This window comes from Daktulosphaira vitifoliae, unplaced genomic scaffold (assembly GCF_025091365.1).
Source record: "Daktulosphaira vitifoliae isolate Bord-2020 unplaced genomic scaffold, ASM2509136v1 Scaffold_4, whole genome shotgun sequence".
Taxonomy (NCBI): Eukaryota; Metazoa; Arthropoda; class Insecta; order Hemiptera; family Phylloxeridae; genus Daktulosphaira; species Daktulosphaira vitifoliae.
The window spans coordinates 22,766,612-22,790,682 of record NW_026099575.1 but is presented as its reverse complement, the minus strand read 5'-3'; the positions used below and the strand labels follow the sequence as shown (position 1 = coordinate 22,790,682).

The 24,071-nt window shown below is 28.0% G+C and overlaps 2 protein-coding genes across 3 annotated transcripts in view; both read left to right on the top strand.

Annotated features, from left to right (window-relative positions):
• LOC126903742 (uncharacterized) overlaps positions 1-24,071 on the top strand; it is a 94,229-nt gene that overhangs the window by 51,551 nt on the left and 18,607 nt on the right. The window lies entirely within an intron of this gene.
• Positions 17,042-22,972, top strand: LOC126903729 (exocyst complex component 6). Of its 2 annotated transcripts, none has more exons than XM_050682160.1 (2): positions 17,042-17,359; positions 17,610-20,582. In XM_050682160.1, exon 2 carries the CDS (start codon positions 17,619-17,621, stop codon positions 19,920-19,922), a length of 2,304 nt encoding a protein of 767 aa, XP_050538117.1. In that variant the 5' UTR covers positions 17,042-17,359; positions 17,610-17,618; the 3' UTR covers positions 19,923-20,582. The 2 variants fall into 2 exon arrangements, with proteins under 2 accessions (XP_050538117.1, XP_050538118.1); XM_050682161.1 differs by lacking the exon at positions 17,610-20,582 and adding an exon at positions 20,589-22,972 and having other exon boundaries at positions 17,060-17,359.

Here is a 24,071-nt window from a genome sequence, read left to right as displayed (position 1 = left end):
CTGCCCACAGGGGGGGATTTAAAATGACAACTTTTTCACAAAAAATTTACTTTTTCAACATAACTTTTGAAAATGTTCCGGAAGGTTTGACACTTTTATATATATCTTAAATTAAAGCTAATGTAATATATTTTAATTTGAAAAAAAAAAATTTGACCTCTGGACTTGTCTTCACGGCGAAAATGTCTACCAAATGCTTTTTTCGTGTGAAAATTCTCGATTTTATTATTTATATTATATTTAACTTTATAATGCTATAACTTATTGAAAAGTTTATGGATCCACACAATTTTTTTATGAAAAATAATATTTTTTAATAATTTTTTCATTCGACATACTTTATCTTAATCAGGATATTAATAAGGAACTAGCATATCATATAGCTTTTGGAATAATCCACCAATTTTTTAAAATTAAACACTATCTAAAGATTTGCATCGAAGCGTTATTTTTTGATAGTGATTTTAATCACTGTCAGATATCATTTACTTGATCCAACTATGCCACGTCACCACTGTGCCGCGACCCCCCTGTGCTGGGTTTTTTTTAGCTATATATCTGTTTAATACACCACAAAAAATTTAAAAATTTAAATTGTATAAGGTGATATTGAAATATATGAACAGACACGACATTATATTCCATGTGATCATTATGCATATATATCGACACTTAATTATATCGTCTATAATAAAAAACCCAGCAATGAAGTGGCTTGTTTATTAACTCAGAAGAATCTTTGAATTTCATCCTGTACTACAAAATTATATTTTGCTTGCAAAATGTAGCTTTCAACGATTTGTTTCTGACCAAATATAAACGTCAATCGATATATTTCAATTTTGCAATGAAAAAATTAAAGTGATATAATTCATTTTTTTCCCTGTGGATAGGGGATAAGAATACTTCCACTGCCAGACTGGCGATCATCAATTTAAATCGAAATGAAAATATCGGTTGATCTAATAATCGGCAAAAATAAATCATTTTTATTATTTTTTTTTAAATATAAATATATTAATATGCACATTGTTAATAGAATATTCATCTAGATTACGCTTTCGAACCCTGAAAAAATCTAAAATAGTATAAATTTATACTCAAAACAACAATGTATGTACTTAAGTAAATAATTGTATTAACAATACGTCAGGTCGACAGCCAGCGTAAAATTTTTGTCAAATAGTATGAGGTGTCCTGAAGAAAACTTAGGCGATTTGTCCCATCTCGGATGTACGCAGGGGCAACAGGTGAGATGAAATAAAGTAGTTAAAAACGTAGATGGCCTAAGGAGTAAAGTGTTTGATACCAGCCGGACAACTTGTATAGTAGCTGTTTCACCAGTCATGTATACAAGTCTACCCAACGCTTGTAGTGTCAACAGTGTAGGAACATCACCACTTAACTCAAAGCTGGACTCGTGTATAAGGGAGAAAGATAGATACGAAAGATAGAAAGATATGTAGTCTTTTGACTCTGAGGAATAGATACTATTAGATACAAGAAATATATTTACATTTTTGGTTTATTCCATACTAAAAATTACCTTTTAAAATCACATGTTAATAATATTAATTATTATTATAATATGCAGTTAACAAAATAAAAAAATAATTAAAAAAAAATTGGATTCGAACCCACGCCCTCGGATGAGGACAGAACGCTCATTTAACTGTCACTATGACAATCAAGGATACCTCGAGTCTGGCGCCTTAGACCGCTCAGCCATCCTGACATCGCTCTGACAATAATATTAATTGAATTAAGATAAATTTTCAATTGTCAGTGAAAAATAATTTTAGTTTAAATTAAAAATTAAAATAATTAATAAAAAAAGATTTATATTAGTACGAATTCTAATTAGATATTTAATGTAATATGCTTACAAATAATTAACATATTTTAATTATGACTCTTACAATTTTTTGAGTATGTGATGGTACATTTTCATACAAATGAACAGATTAAATTTTGATTTAATTTTATGAACAATAGTAAATATTAACATTTATAAAGTAATTACGTTTATTAAAAAAAAAAAAATTATTTATAAGGGTAAATTTTGATAGTTTTCCAATTATTATTTTTTTACTATTGAGTGAAGTAAGCCTACATAAAATTTTGGCTGGAAAATAACCAGTTTTATATTATTATTTTTTGAATTAATATAATTTTTAGATATAAGTGAAATAAGTTGGGTTGGGTAAAAATAGAGTGTTGTTAAACACGACCACATCCACACCTTATATAAAACTTTAAATGTTAATATCTCAAAATTGGTTATCGACCAGTTGAAATATTTTTATACCACTCTCTAATTAATATTAAAAAATAATAATAGCTTCCAATAAACTTTCAAAAAGTAACCTAAAAATCTACCATTAGAAATCATTTATCCTTTCCCTATGGACAGGGGATAAGAATACTTCCACTGCCCCTCTGCCAGTCGTAAGAGGCGATTAATGAGATTGTGTCAGGTCGACAGCCGGCGTAATAATATTTGTCAAAAAAGTATGAGGAATCCTGAACAACACTTAGGCGGATTGTCCCATTTCAGATGTACACGAGGACAACAGAAAGGAGTTAAAAACGTAGAAGGCCTAAGGAATAAAGTGTTTGATACCAGCCAAACAACTTGTGCGGTAGCTGTTTCACCAGTCATGTGTACAGGTCTACCCAACGCTTGTAGTGTCAACGGTGTAGGAACATCACCACTTAACTCAAGGCTGGACTCGTGTATAAGGGAGAAAGATAAATACAAAGTAAGAATAGGTACTTGGAATGTTGGCACATTAACTGGTAGAAGTAGATAATTAGTAGAAGTATTGAATAGGAGAAAATTTAACATTTGATGTGTGCAGGAAACTAAGTGGAAAGGAGAGAAATCAAGAGAAATAGGTGAGGGTTATAAAATAATATACTCAGGTAAGTCTAGTACAATGAATGGTGTAGGGATAATAATGAATGAGGAGATTAAGTAAAATTAAAACTATATTAAAAATATTATTAATTTAAAAAACTAAAAAATATTAAAAATATTAAACTCACAGCCACAAAAAAAATTAATGAAAAGTCGCGGATACGTATTTCGGAAACAATGTTACCATTATCAACGCTAAACACATACTGACACCCCGACTAGAAAAAACTCCCTTATATACCCCTAGTGACCTTATCACCTAGTGACGTTATCACTAAGTAATATTATCACATTTTGCCAGTTTACACAAGTTTAATAATGAATTTTTCAGTGGGCCAAGATCCCAATTAATTAAATTGTTTTTATTTTTAAACATTTCTATTGCTTCTCTGATATTAAGTTCTTTGTAATTATTTACGTTTTTAATTAGTTTTATGGTTTTAATAGAGTGATTATGTGTCAATAAATGTTCGGCCACTGGAGATTTCTCAATTTCTTGATTTTTAATATTTCTTAAGTGCTCTTTAAACCTGACCCCTATATTTCTTTTTGTTTGTCCTACGTAACATTTATTACAACTTTCACATTGTATTTTATAAATGCCTGATTTCCCCCCTTCATCTACCTTATCTTTAGGGTTACCTAATAAATCTCTTAAATTATTACTCTTAGATGTTACCAAAGTAATACCAAAATTCTTAAATATTTTAGTTAATCCATTTGAGATGCCCGGATAAAATAAAATTGGTGATCTAATTACTTTTTGTTCCCCCTCGCTGGAGAGTGTACTAGCTGCCCTCCTTTCTTTTTTCCACTTTTGTTTTCGGACTAATTTCAAAATTATGTTTTCGTTATACCCATTAAATTTAGCTATTTCTTTTATAACCACCAATTCTTTATCATAATCTATTTTATTCATCGGAATATTAATTAATCTGTAAACCATACTATTAAAAGCTGACAATTTGTGTTGCCAGGTGTGGTTCGATGTGTTCGGAATGTATCTGAACGTGTGTGTGTTTTTCCGATAAATTTCAAAATTTAGTTCCCCCTCTGTTCTTTTAACTAATAAATCCAAAAAAGGCAATTTTCCCTCTATTTCTTGTTCATATGTAAATTTAATCGATGGGTAAAAAGAATTTAAATGTTGTATGAAAACCCCCATATTAAAATCTTTATTTATAACTGCAAAGCAAAAATCTACATACCTAACCCAAATTTTTGGAAAATCACCATAAGTGTATTTTAAATTTGTTTCAAACCTACTCATGAAAAGTTCTGCTAAAAATGGTGATAGTGGATTTCCCATTGCTGTGCCCTCAGTTTGCTCATAAAATTTATTTTGAAACTGAAAAACATTTTGACTCATACATAACTCATACATAAAAATTTTTGCAGTTATAAATAAAGATTTTAATATGGGGGTTTTCATACAACATTTAAATTCTTTTTACCCATCGATTAAATTTACATATGAACAAGAAATAGAGGGAAAATTGCCTTTTTTGGATTTATTAGTTAAAAGAACAGAGGGGGAACTAAATTTTGAAATTTATCGGAAAAACACACACACGTTCAGATACATTCCGAACACATCGAACCACACCTGGCAACACAAATTGTCAGCTTTTAATAGTATGGTTTACAGATTAATTAATATTCCGATGAATAAAATAGATTATGATAAAGAATTGGTGGTTATAAAAGAAATAGCTAAATTTAATGGGTATAACGAAAACATAATTTCAAAATTAGTCCAAACACAAAAGTGGAAAAAAGAAAGGAGGGCAGCTAGTACACTCATCAGCGAAGGGAAACAAAAAGTAATTAGATCACCACTTTTATATTATCCGGGCATCTCAAATAGATTAACTAAAATATTTAAGAATTTTGGTATTACTTTGGTAACATCTAAGAGTAATAATTTAAGAGATTTATTAGGTAACCCTAAAGATAAGGTAGATGAAGGGGGGAAATCAGGCATTTATNCAGGTAGATTAAGGGGGGAAATCAGGCATTTATAAAATACAATGTGAAAGTTGTAATAAATGTTAAGTAGGACAAACAAAAAGAAATATAGGGGTCAGGTTTAAAGAGCACTTAAGAAATATTAAAAATCAAGAAGTTGAGAAATCTCCAGTGGCTGAACATTTATTGACACATAATCACTCTATTAAAACCATAAAACTAATTAAAAACGTAAATAATTACAAAGAACTTAATATCAGAGAAGCAATAGAAATGTTTAAAAATAAAAACAATTTAATTAATTGGGATCTTGGCCCACTGAAAAATTCATTATTAAACTTGTGTAAACTGGCAAAATGTGATAATATTACTTAGTGATAACGTCACTAGGTGATAAGGTCACTAGGGGTATATAAGGGAGTTTTTTCTAGTCGGGGTGTCAGTATGTGTTTAGCGTTGATAATGGTAACATTGTTTCCGAAATACGTATCCGCGACTTTTCATTAATTTTTTTGTGGCTTTTGAGTTTAATATTTTTAATATTTTTTAGTTTTTTTANTTAATTTTTTTTGTGGCTTTGAGTTTAATATTTTTTAGTTTTTTAAATTAATAATATTTTTAATATAGTTTTAATTTTACTTAATTAATTAGCCACAAGTGATCAATTTTTATTATATAATGAGGAGATGAAAAGTAAAGTAGTAGAAGTAGCTAGGAAAAGTGACAGAATTATAGTCGTAAAATTTGTTATTGGAGGAAAAAGTGCTGAATGTAATAAGTGCCTATGCGCCACAAGAAGAAATAGACAAAGAAGTGTTTTGGCGAGAGATGGATGAGGTGATGCAAAGGGTACTTGACATCGAGGATACAGTGATAGGTGGAGATATAAATGGACATGTAGGTAATGAGAGGAGAGGATATGAAATAGTACATAGAGGATATGGTTTTAGTAGGAAGAATGAGGCTGGAGATAGAATCCTGGATTTCGCAGTATCGTATGATCTTGCTGTGATTAATACTTATCTTAAAAAGACAGAAGAACATTATATAACTTATAAGAGTTCATACGGCACCGCGTTACGCTCTAGGCTGGCGCTCACTCGCGTCTCTATCGATTTCAGTCGTCCGCCTATTAATATGACAATCGGTTGTCATCAGATGTCTCCCCGCCCTTTACATCGTGACAAGGCCGCCGCCGAATATGTATAACTGAGAATGTTCCATTTCCGACATACAACTAACTGGTTGTGATTTAGGTGCTGTTTTTCTTCACGAATGTGTAAACTATATCTTATCAGAAGTGTAATTTGCTAAATAAAATATCTTGATATTGTTTCGCATTTTCACGATCGCGTAAACAATACTTTGTCTGCAAGTATAATTAGCTAAATAAAATATATTTATAGTGTTTCGTATTATCACGATTGTCTTTGTCTGTATATAAATACATATAACTGGTGCGGCCGTACTATTTTGGATACATGTTAGAATTGGAGAAATAAATCACAGATTAATAATTTTATGTGAAAGAGAGAGAGCGTAAAGTGAGTAAAAGATTGTAAAGTTATACCAGGTGAGAGTGTAACTACACAACATAGACTGATGGTAATGGAGTTGTGGTGCACCGGAAAAAAATAAACAAAAATAGGAGAACTACAGAGGAAAAATCGAAGATCCGGTGGTGGAAATTTAAAGGGAAAAATGAAAAAGAGTTTGTAAAGACGGTAAAAGAGAGGACGGTGTGGAATGTCGAGGGAGACATAAATGATGTCTGGAATAGATTTGCTAGTTGTGTAAAGAATATTGCAAAGGAGATTGTTGGTGAGAGTAAGAGTAGAATGCCAGGAAACAAGGAAACCTGGTGGTGGGATGAGGACGTTCAAAAAATCATAGAAAGTAAGAAAAAGCAATTCAAATTATGAATTCCAATGAGGCTGAAAGGTAAATTCTACAAAACTGTAGTGAGGCCAGCTATAATGTATGGTTCAGAGTGTTGAGTGGTTGATAAGACAGTAGAGCAGATAATGAGTGTAGCAGTGATGAGAATGCTTAGATAGATGAATAGCGTGACTAGAGAAGATAGTATAAGGAATGAACATAACACATGGGCTGAAAATTCCCGGGCCTAACAAAGAAAACACGGTTATTTCATTAAAAATTGACTTTATTCATCAACATAATTTCCACCAAGAGCAACACAATGATTCCAGCGCCGTTCTAACATTTGAATGCCGTTCTTGTAGAATGATTTATATTTTGCCTCAAAATAGGCCTCAGTTTCACTGATAACCTATTCATTCGAGCGAAATTTCTTGCCGGCGAGCATTTTTTTTAAATCTGCAAATAGCCAGTAATCGCTGGGTGCGTTGTATTGATGAAACAAAAATTTTTTTTTTGCCACATGCGGTCGTTTATTTGTAATTTCGTCCTTTAAACGCTCCAATAACGCTATATAATATCGACTGTTAATGGTATTTCCCTTCTCACGGTAGTCGATGAATATTATACCTTGCTTATCCCAAAATACTGAGGCCATTACCTTTCCAGCTGACTGTTGTGCTTTCGAGCGCTTTGGACGAGGTTCCCCGGCTGCTGTCCACTCAGATGACGATCGTTTTGATTCAGGAGTGAAGTGATGGATCCATGTTTCATCCATAGTGATGTATCGACGCAAAAATTCCGGTTTATTACGTTTGAACATGACCAAACACTGCTTAGAATCATCAACACGTTGTTTTTGCTCAACAGTGAGCAAACGCGGCACCCACTTTGAACAGAGCTTTCTCATGGACAAATGCTCATGCAATATAAAGCCAACACGTTCTTTTGATATCTTTATGATGTCAGCTAACTCACGCAACTTCATTTTACGATCATTCAAAACAATTTTGTGAATTTTTTCAATATTTTCTGGGGTTACTGCCTCATTTGGACGAAGTTTAACAGCTGACTTTTGTAGGTCAGTACCAACTAAAAATGAGAGTAATTCCAAAAAAATAGCGCCCTCTATGTATTAGGCCCGGGACTTATCAGCCCATGTGTTATAAGTGGGAGTATAGATGTATCGTCAATTGTGGATATGATGAAAGAAAATAAACTTTGATGGTTTGGTCATGTTATGAGGAGAGAAGAATCGGAAACTGTAAAAACAGTTATAGAAATGAATGTTGAAGGAAGAAGAGGTAGAGAAAGACTAAAAATGAGGTGGAAGGATGTTATTAAATGCGATATGAAGACAGCTGATGTGAGTGTATATGATGTGGGAGATCGTGCCAAGTGGAAATTTAGGATAATTTAGGGGTTGGCCGACCCCAAGTAGTTGTGATTAAGGCGAGAAAATAGTAAAAGAAGACTTGTATTAACAATACATATATTTTTTAAATAAGAAATTGAATAAATAGTTTAATAATCATGAACAGAATCACACATAAACGAAATGAACATGATAATAACGCCAATTTGGCGGACGTCGTTATCGGGGCGAGTGGAGGCTGCACTTTCTTTTTTCGCGTCGTCGAACGTTCTATGAAATATCAAAAGTCACCTGAAAAAACGCCGATGAATAACATTTTTTTTTAAATTTTTATTGAAAAAAAAACTGAATACAAATCGATTCAACGATAAAATCACTTATTTAGAATCAATTTTAAAATCGATTTTAATTGCCAAACTTTTATTTTATTAGACAATATTTCAGCCGAAAAATAATTTGACCGAACCTTAATTAAAACAGTATTTTAGGGAAATAAAACTAATCCGAAAAGTATTTTAGGTGAATTTATAAAAAAATAGTGTAACCGTAAAAATATTAACTTATATAATAATTTATTTACAAATTAGCAACTAGTTAATACAAAACGTGAAAAAATTAGTACCAAATAGTAATAGATAATTATTATAAAAAAGTTTAAAATACACAAAATGTTCTATGAGTATGAAACTAAATATTTTTATACAGAACATTCCATGAGTGTGAACCTGTATATTTTTAGACGAATATTCCATAAGTATGTATTTTGTATTATATATTAAGATTGTGTTGTATTGGGTTTTATAATTATTAGTTCAATATATTGAACTCATAAATTTAAACTACTGTATGTATTTTAAAGTGTTCAATAAGTAATGATTTTTTACAAATATGTAGATTCAGTCTATTGGACAATAAAAACTTATTCAATTAATAGTTAAAAAATATGATTATTATTATTTTTAATAAATAAATTATTAACAATAATGTAAGAAAAACAAATAGAAATGATTGTAAAAAGTGTAAGAAAATTTGTATAATTTGAAAGACCAGCTGTAAAAACAAATTGAAAGTTTGGTTTTGATCAGGTCTGGTCTGATTGATAAGTAAGCATTCTTTAAATTTTACTTTTTCACAAAATATTAGGGATTTAAATTGAGCGTAGCTCAGCTGAAAAGCGTCGTGCGTTGGGTATAAGGTATCGGGGTTTGATCCTTTTGCGCTAATCTATATTGGTCTGCCCATCTTTTTTAACAAAAGCATAGTTTTTCAGTTTTAAGATAAATACAATAGCAATAAAATGCCTTGAGGCATTAACATATCCAATATCCTAAAAATTAATTTATTCTTTAATTTTTAAAAATTGAGATTTTTTAAAAACATAAACTTCTATAAAAATAATATTTCCTGAGAAATCTTGTGTTTATAAGTTTATTAATATCCAAAATCAGATTTAAGGTTGTACTAATAGAGTGTACCGACAAATTGGTTTATGTAAAAATTCATTAAGAAAAATTCATTTGGATCTATGCTTAAGGTCCTGCAATTATAATTTGCCAAGGCTCCATAAATCAAAGCCTTAGTAAGATTTATAGCAGTAATTATAAGAAAAATCAAAAATCAAAAGTCATAGATTTTAGGTTGAACTCCTAAACAAAATTTGTGATTAATAAATATTTTAAATTATTTATTTTAATTAATTTTATTTATTATTAATTATTTATTATTATTTTAATCAGTACAATAATTTATTACCGATTATCAACTTACATGTCATTAATTTATAAAAATAATGCATTCAAAATATAATAAAAACAATTTTTTTTTTAATTCAAAAAAGGGGCAAGTGCCCATTGTTATATTTTTAATTTATACAAATCGTTGTAATTATAGAAAACTTTTTGAGTGCGTGAGTGTGAGGCCCAAACGAGTAGTCCGATGCGAGAGACACGAGCTCGGGGAGTGGGCAACGCCCAAGACCTCGCTTTAGAATGGCTTTGCACGTCGGGTTGTAGCAAAAGAATATTTTCAGTGGATTTTTAAAAATAAAGTTCTATTTGATATTGATAAACCAACTACATTAAAAAGATAACATTTTTTATTTTTTAAATTCAGTTACCTCAGATTTAACTTTTATTACTTTAATTCTTTTAGCTTTAGATACTTCATATAATTTTCTTGAATTTTTGATGGACTTAAACTTCTTCCCCAAACATCACAAATGTATAGAGTAGGGTGGATCAAAAAAATTCGATCTTCGAAATTTTAATGAGAACCATTTTAACTATACATTAAAATAGACATTTTGTGAAAATTTGAGATTTTTAAAATAATTTTTACTGGTGGCTCAATGTGTTTTTAGTATTATAATACCCCAAAAAACGGCATCTGTTATTCAATTTTTGGTCAAATATTATATCAAAATAGTTTGATTTTTACTGTAAAATACAAATTTTTTAGTTTCAAAATTTTAAGTCGAAAATTGATAGTATGGATATCATAATTACCGTCATTATATCGTATATTTCTAGTAGGTCTCAAGTAAGCTTAAAAATTTTTTAATTTTTTTTTTTTTATGCAGTTTGGCTAATATTTACTTTTATAATATACTTTTACTTAATGTAAATTTTTCAAATATATTTTTTTTATTGAACAATTCATTTTGTATTTTGCCGTATTTGAGAGGGGTTAAAATAGTCTGAATCCCTAGCCTAATATTTTCAAAATATAAGTATACACCATGATTCTTTTAACACTGATCAAAAATTGAAGTGAGAGTTATATATAACTGCAACTTAAATTTTTGGTCAAAGTTAAAAGGACACCGTGTATATTCACAATAATTTCGTGTTTATTGTACACACTACATATAATGCTAAAAACTACAACTTAGTAGTCAAAATTAATAATTTATATGATTTCCCTAATTACTTTAATATGAAAAAAATGATATTTTATGCTAGTTATCATAATTTTTATTTTTCAAAGAACAGTTAAGACAACTTGGTGTAAGTATATTTAATAATTTTCTCAATACAAGTGTTTTATAAATATCAGATCTAGTTGTTTCGATATTTTTCCTTATATTGGCTAAAACCATGGTCATATAATTAATTTTTGAATCCTGTAATTAATTTATAATATTAACCAATTGCGTCACACTAAAAAATGTTCATAGTTGGCTGTTTTAAAATAATATATTAACTAAAAACATAGATTTTCAAAAACCATGTATTTGAAAAATATAAGAATGCTAGTTTAGATTTTTGAGAAACAATAAATACATATAATGTTTGGCTGAACTTACATTTATAAGTAATTAAAATCTCAAAGAATTTCCATTTTCCCTCAATTGATTAATTTTTATAAAAAAGCGGTTTATTACAAATTATTTAATATTGAAATTATAATAAAAATTATTTGTATAACTTTAATTTAAAAAAGATTCTTACCAAATCACTTTTGCCTGGAAAGTTTACTTTTCCTTTTTTTACGTTAAAGGGGCACTATAAAATAAAATATCATGTTTAATATTATTTTTATAGCTATTTTATGTCAATAAGAATTTTTTGAAATTTTATTTTGAGTAGAAAATCTTCTATTCAAAATTAATTATCTTGTTTAACGTTCCCCTCTAAAAGTTATTTTTTATGTTAGAGAGAAAAATAAAATAAACGTTAACGAATGAAATGTTATCGTTTAGCCTGTGCCTGGTAACAGTACGGTATAGTTACAATAATCTAGTGTATATAGTGAGCCAAAAGTAAGGTTTTGGTTATGATATAATAAATAAATAAAATTGGGTGTGTTGATTAATTAATTTGAATTTTTGAGCACTTGAATAAAATTAATCATCTTACTTTTGGTTACTATAATTCAGTTTACTCAATATTATTGGGGTCGTGGAGTCCGAGGGTTTTAGAGAATGACAATACAATTTGATGAAAGGGTTATGATAAATATTGAGATTTAATGTGCGTATCAAATTTATTAACTTTGGTGGATCATTTGAATAGTCTCACGTTTCAAAGAGGACGAGCTTATGTCGGCAACTATGAAACGTAATAAGAAAATGCGTAGGTACGATCTTTGGTCAAGCACTTCGAACGCATTTAATAATTCTCATGAAAAACCAGTTAATAAATTTAGTATGTGTAAAGATAAATTAATTACTATTGTTTTGTTATTTTCTTCTCGGATTAAATAATTCCAAATTATTGGAATTAAAATGTATCACCTACTTTATAATGTTTTTGCGGAATTGAAATGAATAAGACTGACAAGTTTTTCTTTCTGGATGTTTGAGAGACTGGTGGTCTATTGCTTCATTTGATTCTTGGCTTGAAGAGTGGAATGTCCCTATTTTATAGCTTTTTACGGCTTTTTATATGAAATCTATGATCTATATATGTCACCAAAATGTAAGAATTGACCACCAGGGCTCTCATCTTTATTGAAACGAAAATTATAAGCAGGGATAATATATTACATTGGTTATGGTACATTTAATTTTTCTTAGGGATACTGTTACTTAATACATTGTCTTTGTAGATTAATTTACAGTGTTTACATTTATGATACAGATATTAATCTTAAACTGAACAAGTGCATACATTGTATTAATTACATTAGTGATTATGCTATGATATCAATTTAAGATAATTATTTTGTTTTGTGATAAACATTGCGAATAATATTAAATTTGAGCGATGAACGGTATCACAACGTGTAAAATAATATTTTTAATTTATAAAAATAATTAGTAAACTTACTATAAGACATTGCTCCATTAAAGTGTTGAGCTGTTCCTATAAACATAAATGATATATTGTAATATTAGTGATATGTTGTTATACTATTCTATATTATTCAAAATAATAAGTACACGATCACTAAGTTCTAAAAGAAGTTGATTGTTCATATTTGATAAACATAACATTCGTTCTTTATACATATTTCTTTCATGTTGCATATTTTGTATATCGTTGCATATTTTAATCTCAGAATTACTTTTAATCAAATTGTTACATCTAAAAATAGATAAATAGAAAAATATACTGTAGTGTAGTCAGTGTAATAATAAGGAGGGTCATAGAAAAAAGTCTAAATTTTGATATTATTACTAATTATTAAAAAATGATGTGTTACCATTTAAAAAAACAAAGTTGACGCCCTTACACCCAAAGAAAAACCTCAATCAAAATTGAAAGAGAAATTTTATCAAGGGTTTATGATAATGTTTTATTAATACGAACAAAATAACTATTCTTATAAATAATTATTGTTCAAGACAAGAAAAAAAAATATCATATTGATAAATATATCATTGATTCAATAGTAATGATATATTTATCAAATTGAACAATGAATTTATTATATAGATCGAGGTTTTTCTCTGGGTGTACGAGGCATAAGGGATGAACTTAAAAAGTATTAAATAGTTAATAATTCAAGAATAATGTGTAACTAAAGATATTAATAAAAAAAAATGTTTTAATTATTATTATTCTGTAAGTAATTGAGTGGGTTATGATAAAAAAATCACCCTGTATAGCAACATGTTGCCCAATAAATTGGAATATTATAGACTGGTAGTAGCACACACAAATAGAGTAAAAAAATTAATAAATTACCAAGTACAATTATTACCTTGTTTACAAAATTGTTTGTAGTTGATAAATATTTTCATATCAAACCTAATTCGAGAATAAATACTTTAAAAATATTAGAAATAAATGATTTTAATTGTCTGTATGGAGAAAGCTGGTTAAACATCCTTCGGATCTCTGTCAAAAATACAAAAACCCGAAGACGGGTCACTCGGTTTTTTGTTTTTTACTACCGCTGATATAACACAGCAATTTCTTTCATACGGGTTACTTGAAAACTCGAGTACCATTTGCCTGGACTCGTCTCGGAACTTTGTCAAAAGTACAAAAATATATATATGCACATTTTAGGTCTACAGATGTAATAGACGGGTCAACCGATTATATATTGTTTACAGCTGCTGAAATAATCCAGCAATTTGAATACCAGAAATTATTTTAAGTTTTATGTATGATTAACGAATTTTATTTTGTAATTTTGTTCTGCTTTTATTATAAGTAGTAAAATTAACATGTTTTATGGTAATAATATAACAAATATTTAGAATAAGTGGCCCTCTCTCTCTCTGTTGGTAAGTAATATAAGGTGGTAACTGAGCGGTAACCAAATACTGGTATCCGATTAGAAATTGCTAACTTCATACACATAAGAAAAAGTATTTTGAATGAAAGAAATGAACGACAAAATCTAACTATTATATAATAATAAATATAATATTGCTCAATAATACACTAATATGACTAAGCTAATAAGAAAAGCATAAACCCATTCTAAATATGCAACTGCAAGATATGATACAAAAATTGACTTACGAAGAAGATGATGGACAATTTAAATTATGGTAGCCTAAATTCTCATTGCTATCAGAATCATCTGCATTTAAGATTTCCGAATTGCATATTTTTTTACTTCTAGTGTTTTTATTCTAATAGGCAAAAATATAAAAATGTTAATTGATGCAATTTTTATATAAATTACTTCGTATATTTTTATATGTAAAATTCAATATTAACACACGTTTTTTTTTACTTAATTCTTGTTTATAAAATGGTTTTTACTACTCTCAAGTAAAGAAAATTAAATTAAAAATCTTTAATATATATTCGTTAATTAAATATTGTTTTAATGGAGTATTTAATACTAAAACCTCAACATATTTTAACAGGAAAGTCATACGACCCCTTCTCTTTTATTTGTCTCTATACTTATACACTATTGTTTTTACAAATTAAGGTTGGTTGAAAATTTCAGCTTAAAAGAATTATAATCTCTATTAATTTAAAAATAAAATTGCGCGTATAACAAAAAATATGACATGAAGACTTTTATATTTTCTGTAAGAAAATACATGTAATATCCATTTAAAATTATTTTATTATTTAAAAACATTTTTTGTTTATTAGAAATCAAAGATTTTTCAATGGCAATTACACAATTGGGGGAATACATCTCCTAAAGTTTATTCTCTATTTATACTACCAAATATTATTATAATATACAAAAATGTAACCAATTTTGTTCTAAATATCTATCTAACATTTTTAAAATAATTAATCGTCAATTAATTGATTTTCAACTTTATTTTACATAAATTTGTTTCCCATAAATTCATTACAATTGATGTAAGTAAAACATTTGAATATTCAAAAGTCAAGAATATAATTGTATTATTATGTCACTATAATTAATTAATAAATATCATGACTAATGTTTGCATGACTTTCCAGTTTCTAAGTTATTAAAAATAATATTTATAAAAATGATCAAATATAAAAAAAACATGCTTAGTCTTTTCATTTCATTGCTTTTACACAACACATTGAATTTAAAAATGTAATAGTTACATTATTTATGTTTATTATATTTTATTCTTAATCAATTAATTTAACAATTTTATAAGTATAAAAAATATGTAGTTATTCAATAAAATGACTTACTATATTTTTATAATATGTCATATTTTGTGTTCTATCAATTATTTATTTAGAAATCTATTTCTATAAATTTAAAAAATATTTTTGTTTCGAGACTTACAGATTGTATTTTTAAATTTGAATTGTTGTTAGTAATATAGTCAATAAAAAAAATATTAAACGTTGCTATGAAAAATAAATTTTTTATAGAGTATTTTGTTAATAGAAAATATAAATTGATCTCCTAACATTTTGTTCTGCAACGTACTTTCCCGCTAGGATCCTAACAGTTGGCTAAGCTGTACCTTAACGAGGCAACGCTGGCCCTATATAATTTATATCCCACTAGAAGGGCAATTAGCGATTTCGTGACCAATAAATATAGACTTTCAACTAACAACGATAACAAGCATTTATTTCTATTTAATAGTATATTTAAATATAACCTGACTGGATCTCTAGAGATGTTGTGGTATCCAAGTTAGGTGAGCGACAGCGGCGAGCGTACACAATCCGATTGTAATAAAATAATGCTAATAATTAAGTTAATAGTCAAAGATAATATTGTCGGAATTAGGTTGTAGTAAATGGTGTATAACTGTAATAAAAAAAAATGAGTAGCCGCGAGCGTGGTAAAATGTCGACTGCCTGTCGTTATCTCTTTATTTAATGAAGAAGAATATCATCGGTTTTGTTTACACCCGCGCTTGTCGCATAGCTATAGTAGGTCGTAGGGACGTTTGTGCTGATCAGGCACTAGTGTGGTATTGAAATGTTAATGTTGGTGAAGGACGAATAATGTGTACGTTACAGTTCAATTAAAGTTTTTTTCAAATGACAAAATTTTATTAAATTTTCTTTACTGAAATTATTTTTGTGAAATACTGACAAATTAAACTCAAAAAATCAACTTGTTTTTATTAAATTATTTAATTGGTCTTATAAAGGTTAAAAGGCCAATTAACCACTCTGGACCAGTATTTTTCATATTTTATTGAGTCGATATTTACGAAGTATAATTTCAAAAGAACTTTTTTTTATATTACTTTGTTTTTAAGAATTTTTTATCAAAAAAAAAAAAAAAAAAATTAGCGTGCCAATGGTTGTAAGAAATATCGAGTACCTCACTTTCGACGTAAAGAGTTCTAAATATACTCCTAATAGTCAATGACTACTGTATAATTTTCTTCAATCGAAATAATAATAAATATTTAACACGTTCATATTTTCAATATTGAGGACAGGAAGTTGACTCTTACCTACCGGACACACCCTTGATTTTACTTATGTTTATTAGTTTAATTTGTTCACAGTTGTCATTTAAATTTCCCGCTGTTATTTTACTTTGGTTGGTCACACTGTTTCCGAGTATTATGACTAACAATATTGTTGTAAAACATCATTTTTTATTTGATACTTCTTGTTTGTGTTTTAAAGTAAAAATTCACGCTTCATGTTACACAGCTAAATCTCTGAATACTTCATTGGCGTATTTTAAGTTCATAAAACTGTGCTATTCATTAGTATTTCGTTTACAATCTAGGTTAGGTATTTTGTTGTACAATTATTTCTGTTTTTGTTATTATGACGAATGAGTTAACTTTTAATTAAAGTTGATTATTATTTTATCATATCTTTTGCAACACTTTATTTTTATCCGAGATTTATGTCTCTTCTGTTCTCAGAATCATAATAAATGTAAGTAGTTAAATATCAGTAGATAAAGTAATTTTTTGTAGAATATTTGTTAGTATAAAAGATTATTTGATTTTTACCTTGTTTGTCAATAGTAGATTTAGCTTTTTAAATGGTTGGAATGGTGTCCTTTCATGAGAATTATACTTAATTAATCAGTTTTTAATATTATTAACTTAATTTATGTTTAAGATAGGGTAGGATTTTTAAAATATATCACGTGAATCCAGTTATGTTTTTGTTTTTGTGTTAGCTTGTTATTATGCAGAATCAAGAGCATTTACTCCAAGAGATTGAAGGCATTGATGATTATTGGGGTCCAACATTTCGGGCCATATATGATCATGATGATGATAGCCACAAGTTTATTGAAACTTTGGACAATCGTATCAAACAGTATGATAAAGATATTGAACGAATGTGCAATTTTTATTATCAAGGTTTTATAGACTCTATTAGAGAACTACAGCAAGTTGAAAATCAAGCATCTAAATTAAAAAAAAAAGTTATTGAGTTAGATGTCAATATTCAAAATATTACTGCTGATGTGGTAACTGCAGGTGAAGAACTTGTAAAAGCTAGACAAGTTGAAAACAATATTAAAATGGCCATTGATAGCTTATCATTATGTTTACCTGCACTTTCTTCTTATAGTAAATTACAAAAACAAATGGCTGATAAACGTTATTACCCTGCTTTAAAAACTTTAGAACAATTAGAGCAATTATATTTGCCTCAAGTTTCTCATTATAAATTTTTTAGACAGATGATAGATAGAATACCAAAGCTTAGAGAAAATATTAGAGAGTCATCAATGTCTGATTTGAATAGTTTTTTAGAAACTATTAGGAAATTTTCATCAAAAGTTGGAGAAGCTGCCATGAAACATAGTATAGAACAACAAAACTATGATTTTGGTTTGAATAAAATAAAAAAAAAACCATATATGGATAATTCAAATGAAGATAATATTTCTGATGATGAAGATTTGTTGAGTGCACAAGATCTCATTGATTTTTCTCCTGTTTACCGATGTATACATATATGTACTGTATTATCATCTAGAGATATATTTGATGCTTATTATCGTCAACAAAGAAGAGAACAAGCCCTTTTAACTCTTCATCCTCCTAATAATATGCATGAATCAATTGCAAGTTACTGTATTTATTTACAAAGTATAGTAGGATTTTTTGTAGTTGAAGATCATGTACTAAATACTGGTAATGGATTATTAACTAGATCTTACTTAGAAGATCTATGGAAAATGGCATCTGATAGAGTAGTAAGCATTATAAGAACAAATACAGCTTATTGTACAGATGCTAATTTACTTTTAAAAATAAAAGATCTTATTATGGTATTTTGTATTACTCTTAGAAGTTATGGATATTCTGTTAGAAGTTATTTTGATTTATTACATGAAATTCAAGAGCATTATAATGAGATTCTAATGCAGAAATGGGTTCAAGTTTTTAGAGATATTTTATATAGAGAAACTTTTATCCATCTTCAAGTTGAAAACCAAGAAGAATATGATAATGTAATTAAGACATTTCCATATCAAGATGAACAGTTGGAAAATTTACAATTTCCTCGAAAATTTCCATTTTCTTCAATGGTTCCTAGTGTATATGATCAAGTAAAACAGTTTATAAATGCTTGTTTAAAATTTTCAAATGATTTAAATTTTAGCGAAGGAGAAGTTGATGAAATGGTTCAGAAGTCTACAAAATTACTACTTTCTAGAACTTTTAGTGGTTGTTTGTCATCAGCCTTTCACCAACCTAGACTTGGCTTATTACAAGTCATTCAAATAATTGTTGATATGGGATACTTAGAAAAATCTTCTACATCTATTCAGAAATTTGTGTCTGAGGCTACAGGGTCTTCTGGAGGAACTGTTGGTGATGATGCTGGAATATCATTAGGTGTAGCTAAAAGTGATGCTGAACATCATATGTATGAAAAAATGAAATTAAAACTAAATGAATTTTTAGATTTAGAAGACTATGACTGGATGTTAGTTGAACCAACTGGTCAAGCTTCATCATTTGTTACAGATTTAATCAATTTTTTACGTGTAGTTTTTAATGCTTTAAGGAGTCTTACTGAAGAAGTATCTGTTCATGTTTGTCAAGTGGCATTTGAACATATTTCAAAATCTATTTTAAATTTATTACTGAGTGATGATATAAAGCAATTATCAATGGGTGCTTTGAATCAATTAAATCTTGATGTTATTCAGTGTGAATTATTTGCTGCATCAGAGCCTGTTGGAAAAGGTGAAGATCCAGATTTTTCTCAATATTTTGCTCCTTTGAGACAACTTTTGGACTTATTGCTTAGTTGGGACTGGTCAACATATTTTCATGATTACGATCAAGAAACATCAAAATATGCTTATGTAAAACCAACTACAGCTGTCATTGTTTTAGAAAAATTAAAGGAAGCAGATAAGAAGAGTGTGTTTTCAGTTTTAAAAAAAAGTGAAAGAGATAAAAAAAAACTGCTTGATACAGTATTAAAGCAATTAAAACAGTTAGCAATTACTGTTCAACAATAGTTAGATTCAAAATATACAAATTTCTCTCACGCAATATAATTTTTTTTTCTAAATATTACTTAATGTATACAAGATGTGCACTTTATGTTTATTTTTATCTTAATAACATAGTATATATTGTAGTATATAAATACTATGTATAAACATTTTTTTTTATATTTATAGTATAATACAATATTGCATTATACAGAGTGTTCAAAAAGTAAGGCAACAGATCAATTATTACAATTAATGAGAACAATAGAAACTTGTTTCCTTACTTACTGAACACTAAATATTTATTTGTTTATGATTATTAATTGATATTAAATAATTATAATAAAAATTATTATTAATTACATTTAGAAAATTTTAGTTTTATTTTTTATTGAATCGAGAGTTTTCTATGACGATTTAACTAAAAAAATTTTATTTTGAGTTTTACATGTATGTAAACTATACGATTTCAATAAAATAATTATATTTGAATGTTAGTTTGGTATTTATTATAATTATTTTCGTTAGCCATTCTTTAAAGTTAATTATAGCTGTGGGTTTTAACATAACTTGATAAATATTTTAAATTTTAATGAATTATTTTTTCTATTATTTATTCTACTTAATTAAGTTAAAATCATAGTACTTATATTTTGTAGAACTTTTTTCCACATTATAATTTTGTTCAAGGTCACAATGCCATTAAATGAAGAATATCTTACTCCTGATGAAGTTGAAACTGCACTAGCCTTGTTAAATAAAGAAGAAGTTGCTTCAAAAAAGCGGTTAATTGTGTTCTCCAATGATTGGCACAAGGTTGTTAAAGAAATTGAATTAGTTACACAACAATTTACATCATTAGAACCTTTAAAATTCAATCTAATTCAAATTGAAAAAAGAATTCAAGATTCTTCAATACTTGCTGAAGATATTTCCTCTAAAGTAAGACATCTGGACAAAATCCGTGGGCGTGTATCAGAATGTCAAAAGCGTGTGCAAGATTTATTAGATCTTCAATTGTGCAGTGAAGGTGTTCAAGTTGCCATGAAAAATGATGAGCTGGAAAGTGCTGCAGCACATGTTCATCGTTATCTTTCTATTGATCAAACTAAATTGCAACGTACAGCTGATGATATGGCACAAGATTGTTCAATGGTTACAAGTGCTCTGAAACATTTACAAAGTGCTTCAAATCATCTTCGAGAAACAGTATCCAAACGATTTGATCAAGCTTCATCAATTGAAGATCAAAAATCTATTGAAAGGTATTTTAAAATTTTTCCACTTCTTGGAATGCATGATGTAGGTTTGGAAACATTTGTAGTTTATTTAGGACGATTATTGAAAAATAGTGCTGATAAAAATTTAAAAAATGTATTAGATACATCATTATCAAGCAATCGGGCTAGTATTATCTTTGCTGATGGTTTGACATTTATTTTTGAAGAAGTAGCCAAAATGATTGAAGTACACCAGCCATTAATAGAAACACATTATGGTCCAGATTATATTTTAAAATTTGTGGCTCTATTGCAAGTTCATTGTGATATGTTTAGTAATGAACTTTTGAGTGCATTTCTTAAAAATCGTAAAATTAAAGAGTTGCTGAAAATTATGTGGGATGAATCCGGAACAAATGTAGAAAAACCAAATTCTAAAGACATAGACATATTAATTGAAGAAGTAGTGTTAATTTTAGGACGTTATGATTTATATTCCAAATTTATTCATAAACATGTTAACACAGATTTAGATACAAAGTTATCCAATACTAAAACATTGCTAAATAACAGTAAATTGTGCTGTTCTGTTCAAGAGTTAATGGGTAAATATTTAGAATTTGAAAGATATTATATGGAAGAGAGTATAAAAAAAGCAATGATGATGGATACCATAGAAAATGATGATGAATTGACATCAAGTATGGTAGATGATGTATTTTTCATTATACGCAAGTGTGTTATGCGATCACTAAGGTCAGGAAGCTTAGATTTACTTTGTGCTGTTATAAACAATGCAATTAATGCATTAGAATCTGACTTATGCATTTTTTTTGGTCAAATATTAAATTCTGGTTATCCAGGTTCTGGATATTTTAATAGATTTACTCCAGATCTAGAAAAAGTTAGGCAAACATTCTTAGCTTCTTTAAATAATACTGAAGTTGCTATTGAATATTCTAAATCATTAGCACAAACATTTAGAGAAGAAATACCGTCAAAACTAATTGACTTTAATATAGAAAAATTAGAGAGTTGTCTTAGTGATTTTTCCAGGATCAATTCACTCTTAGTAACAGCAAATAAAAATGGATTCAAACAGTTGCAAATTTCTTTAATTGAACCAAAATTACAGTCATGGACTGAACCATTTTATGAATATAATTATAAAATGAGTGAAAATGAATTTACTCTTATGGATTCAGATAACCCTTTTGTACAAAATCTTATTCTAAATATAGGAAATTTGTTTAAAGATTTTAAGAGTAAATTGACACCCAACAACTATGATATGTTTGTTGTAGCAATAGCTGTTGAAACTTCAGTTCAAATAGAAAAAGCTATCATGAAAACAGAATTTAACCGATTAGGTGGTATGTTATTAGATAAAGTTATTAGAACTTTAATTAATTATTTTAGTGGATCAAGTACATGGCCCGTGAGAGAAAAGTTTTCTAGATTAGTCCAGATAACAACTATTTTAAATTTGGAACGTGTATCAGATTTAGATGACTTTTGGAATCCAGAGAGTGGAATGCGTTTTGCTTGGAAACTCACACCTGATAATATTAGACACATTTTGAAACTTCGAGTTGATTTCAAAGAAGATGATATTAGAAAAATAAAATTATAATTTTTATTTGTTTAAGATTTTACATTGTACCAAAAATTTACTTTGGTTATTTGATAATTGCTAGTACTTTAAAATAAAAATGTGCAATTCATCAAAAAGTATTAACCCTTTTTTATTAGATAGTTTTTAATTTATTAGATTATTTAATTGTTATTTAAATAAATTTATTATAATTTTGATTCTTTGTTTATTGATTATTGAATAAATTTTTTACATATGAATTTATTTGTAGTATAATGATTTCTATTAATCTGAATATATTTAAAATTTGTATTAGGAATTATTAAAATAAAATTGTTTTTCTAGAAGTATTTTTTATATAACATGTGGATAAAAATCAGGGAAGGTAAGAAGGTAGTTGGGACTAATTTTCTGAATTAGCTCCCTTAAACTAATAAAATAATATTTATTGTTAAATAATTATTTATATCTGTATAAAAATAGATTTAAGAATGAATGAAAATCGAGAATTAGTAAAATATTAAAGAAGATACACTTCCCATTTCAGACTATGCTTTTATTTTCTTAATAATTATATTAATATAAATAATGTTAGTGTTTTTAACATGCTTATATTAAAAATTCTAAATGATAGAATACTAAATATAATAAACTTAGAAAAAATGAAAATTTTATATGGCTATTAGAAGAAATTGCATGATTTTTCTTTTTTGTACTTAGATTGAAAATCTTCAATTTAACACAGTATTGGAGTAACTTGTAAAATGACACCATAGTATTTGATTTTGAGTATATCAGAGGAAATAATTTCTCAGAGTTTTAAATGTTTGTATTTATATATTTTCGAGTATACTACTTGCATGATACAATTCTGTAGTGTAAATTTTTAAGCTACGAATTTTGTTATTTTATATTATACAATTTAATTACTGGGACAATTATTTTATTATCTATATTTAAGTTTATCTTTATTTGCTTAAAAGTAAAGTAAATTGTATAGTAATTGAGTTATTGGCTTAAAATTGAAAATTGAAGAGTATATCTTGAATGTAAATAGGTTGTTTCTTAAGAGCTTAAACAGTAATGCAGCGGGGCACAGCCCAGTTAAGTTCCGTATCAGACCTATATGTTAGTGATGAAATATCAGTGCTTCTAGAAGAAATTCATGATTTGGAACCTAAAGGAAATATAGCACCTATTGACGACGCTCAAGAATTTGAAATTAATGGTAGTCAGACTGGTGGTTCTTGGATAGAAGTTACTAATAGTATGGCAGGTACACCAGGATCATGGGACTCGCATGCAAATTATAAACATCAAACTAATAGAGCTCTTTATAATGGTGTAGTTATACACTAT

Excerpts from the sequence above, each read along its gene's own strand:
- LOC126903729 (XM_050682160.1), top strand. The coding sequence starts at position 17,619 with ATGCAGAATCAAGAGCATTTACTCCAAGAGATTGAAGGCATTGATGAT.